Source organism: Mizuhopecten yessoensis, unplaced genomic scaffold, assembly GCF_002113885.1.
Source record: "Mizuhopecten yessoensis strain PY_sf001 unplaced genomic scaffold, ASM211388v2 scaffold713915, whole genome shotgun sequence".
Lineage (NCBI taxonomy): Eukaryota > Metazoa > Mollusca > Bivalvia > Pectinida > Pectinidae > Mizuhopecten > Mizuhopecten yessoensis.
The window spans coordinates 1-3,003 of NW_018478860.1; the positions used below are offsets into that span (position 1 = coordinate 1).

Genomic DNA, 3,003 nt, shown 5'->3' on the forward strand with positions numbered 1-3,003 from the left:
TGACATGATACTCATGGACTGTACACAGTGGTGTCATAAGCTATGGGTATATGACATGATACTCACATAGCACGGGACATTACTATTGGAAAGGTATCACATCTCTTTGCTATAAGTGTTATCGACTGACAAAGTCAAATAATATTTTATTTGGCTCCTGTGTGTGTGCACTGTGTAGATGTTTCAAAATCAGTTTATCAAAGTGATGAAATGATTGCCTATATCTATTTTACATTCAACTTAGTGAGGTTGGTTGCAGGTATTCATATACATATATGAGTATAAAAATTTCAGTAAAAATAGGCCAGACCATGCCAAAGGTTTAGAATAGATTTGATACAAGAATGATATGTTCACTTTTAAACTATTGGAATATGTAAACATCATAATTGGGTGTGATCCGGATCCATGCCAGTGACCTGTGGTTGGCCTGAGGTTGACCTGTGGTGTGGTCATATCTGGACCAAAAACATGCTGTAAACAAGGGTGTTTGATTACGGTCAATAAGATGACCAGTCTAAGGATTTTACGCAAAGGTCATTGGCCATCAAGAGGGAGAATTTGAGCTATATATATAGTATCATAACTCACATAGATCCATCATATTTTGTTCAAGGATATTCCATGGACAGGGGTTCATCAATGGTATTCAACTGTCATCATTTCTTATTCAATGATATTCAACTGACAGGCATTCATCAGGTTTTCAGGCTATCTGTATATTCAACCTCCTGGGGTACAGCATGAGTTGTTCATGATTTCAGGGTTTCAATATGTGTAGTAAAGAATGTTCAACCTTTGCACTCGGGTCAGTCCTGTCGTGTTTATGGACTATGAACATGCAATTGATCTGTGATGTTTCAACCAAAATTACAAATATGTTGAGGATCAAGTTGCCATGCAATGATTCTGGTGATTAGGTTTGCTGATGTAAGCGAATCAACACTCTAAGTGATGGGAATAAAATAGTGAATGATAACCTCGTGGAAGGCCTGCTTGGGAGTTGATAGATATGCAATTATGGTAGAAACATGTATGTAATAATAAATTGTGTGAGGTAATTTTATGTGTAGAGACTTGGGTTGAATACTTAATGGTTTAGGCATATAAAGTGATTGATGAATGTCTGCTGTTACGCAGATGTTTCAGGCTGTGACAGAAACAGATAACGTTTCCCGAATATGACAATTATGTATATTAACATGCTGGCAAAGTCATATCAAGTCAAACTTTTAATATAGTACACATTAGTAATGATTTGGCAGTGTTCTTTTACATATATATTACCTGATAGATATTCTGTTCTGCTCTGGAATATATGATGTATACTCTCATTGTGTGCAATGTGTACAGGTAACTCTATGGTTTTACCAGCTGCAATCAAGACATAATACATGGATATTCCTTGTCATTAGTCAGTGCTCAAGGTATATAAATTTGTATTTTGAATTCTGAATCTTTGATGTATTTCCTTCACTTCACCTGCATATCATTTTCTACGTTTAAATAAGTATACTTTTGCTTGATTCAATCACAAATTGAACTCCAAGATGAAGTTAGGTTTTGCTTTTCACTGCTGACAAAGATGTTTTGGTGATGTTTTAACAAATGTGTTAGTGATTATAAACTGATGTACATTATTACTCTTTGTTTACTTTCAGAGTAGGGTGGTGTGAGCTATGCCGGTCCTAGATATGGACACCCTTCTTCGACTGCGGCGGGACATGTCAGCCACAGTAGCGAAGGAGGTGGTCACGACAGTGGCCAGTGCCCTCAGTGATGTCACAGGGGGAGGCAACGATGTTACATCACCCAACGGAAATGGCACCGACTTCGCTACCACACCAGCCACCGGCTTCAACAAATTCAAAGACATGGTGTGGGATAAAATAGAATCATGTAAGTTGTGGCTTTGTCAGGATTGATCTTCAGTAGGAAGATCTGGGTCAAAAGTGTGAGTGTCCTATGAACCTCTCAAAGAATGAAAAATAGCGTTGATAAAGTTGCTGTAATCTAGAGTCTTTCAGAGTCTTTGATTAACTCTAAAAGACACTGATCAATGAGAATACACCATATTTTTCAAGAAATGTTAAAATAATCTAGGGACGATGCATATATCTTAATCAAATCATGTTTTCTTTCAGAAATTTACAATGGTTTCATTAATAATAACAAAATGGTGAATTAAACTTGTGAATGATATTGCAAAGCATCTTGTTTAAGTTGTACAATGCTATGACCAGAATGAAGCACTTGTGAACAGGCTTGTCAAGTTCTTTGCTCATATATGAAATAGATAAAATATTTCTATGAACATGATCACACATTGCAGTTGTTCATTATAAGCTACTGCGAGTTGTGCCAATGTGATGGTATATTTTGTATTACAGTGGGACTTCCAATCTGGGCATTGGTCCTCATTGCTATCGGAGCTGGGCTCTTCCTACTCTGCTGTCTCTACTGTATATGTAAACGATGTATATGTCGGAAGAGGAAAAAGAAAGATCAAAAGAAGGGGCTCAAAGGAGCGGTCGACCTGAAGAGTGTGGCATTGCTGGGAAATGCTATCAAAGAAAAAGTATGTACAATGAGACACTGGACGTGTTACATCTCGGCTTGTTTCAATTTCCACCTACTGAACTGAAGTGTACATTATCAACATTATCCACAGGATCAAGTTATTGTAGATATGTCAGCCGTTCTGTTAATGTGGAAATTCTCGCAGGTAGAAATAAATGTTCACATTGTGATTCTGTAAACTGATGAGGATGATGTCACAATGTTTGCATTGGGCAATAGATCTGAAATCTATATGTTCTATATATGTATAATTTATATAATCTATAAATAATATTGGCGTTTGGATATTATCGTGCTAATTCACTCAACGCAAATACACAAGCACTTCCACAACAAGAACATTTCTACTTTTACAATATGCAAACTAATGATAAATAGCTTTTATCACATACCTGTTGAATCTTGTTATAGTAATACAAGCAA

At 36.5% G+C, this 3,003-nt stretch overlaps 1 protein-coding gene across 1 annotated transcript; it reads left to right on the forward strand.

Annotated features, from left to right (window-relative positions):
• Positions 1-1,662: 1,662 nt before the first annotated feature.
• Positions 1,663-2,582, forward strand: LOC110440935 (synaptotagmin-1-like; the record flags this gene model as incomplete). The annotated part of the gene is made up of 2 exons (XM_021484048.1): positions 1,663-1,899; positions 2,391-2,582. Coding segments are annotated over exons 1-2 (412 nt in total), but the record flags the coding sequence as incomplete, so codon positions are not given.
• Between the last annotated feature and the right edge of the window lie 421 nt (positions 2,583-3,003).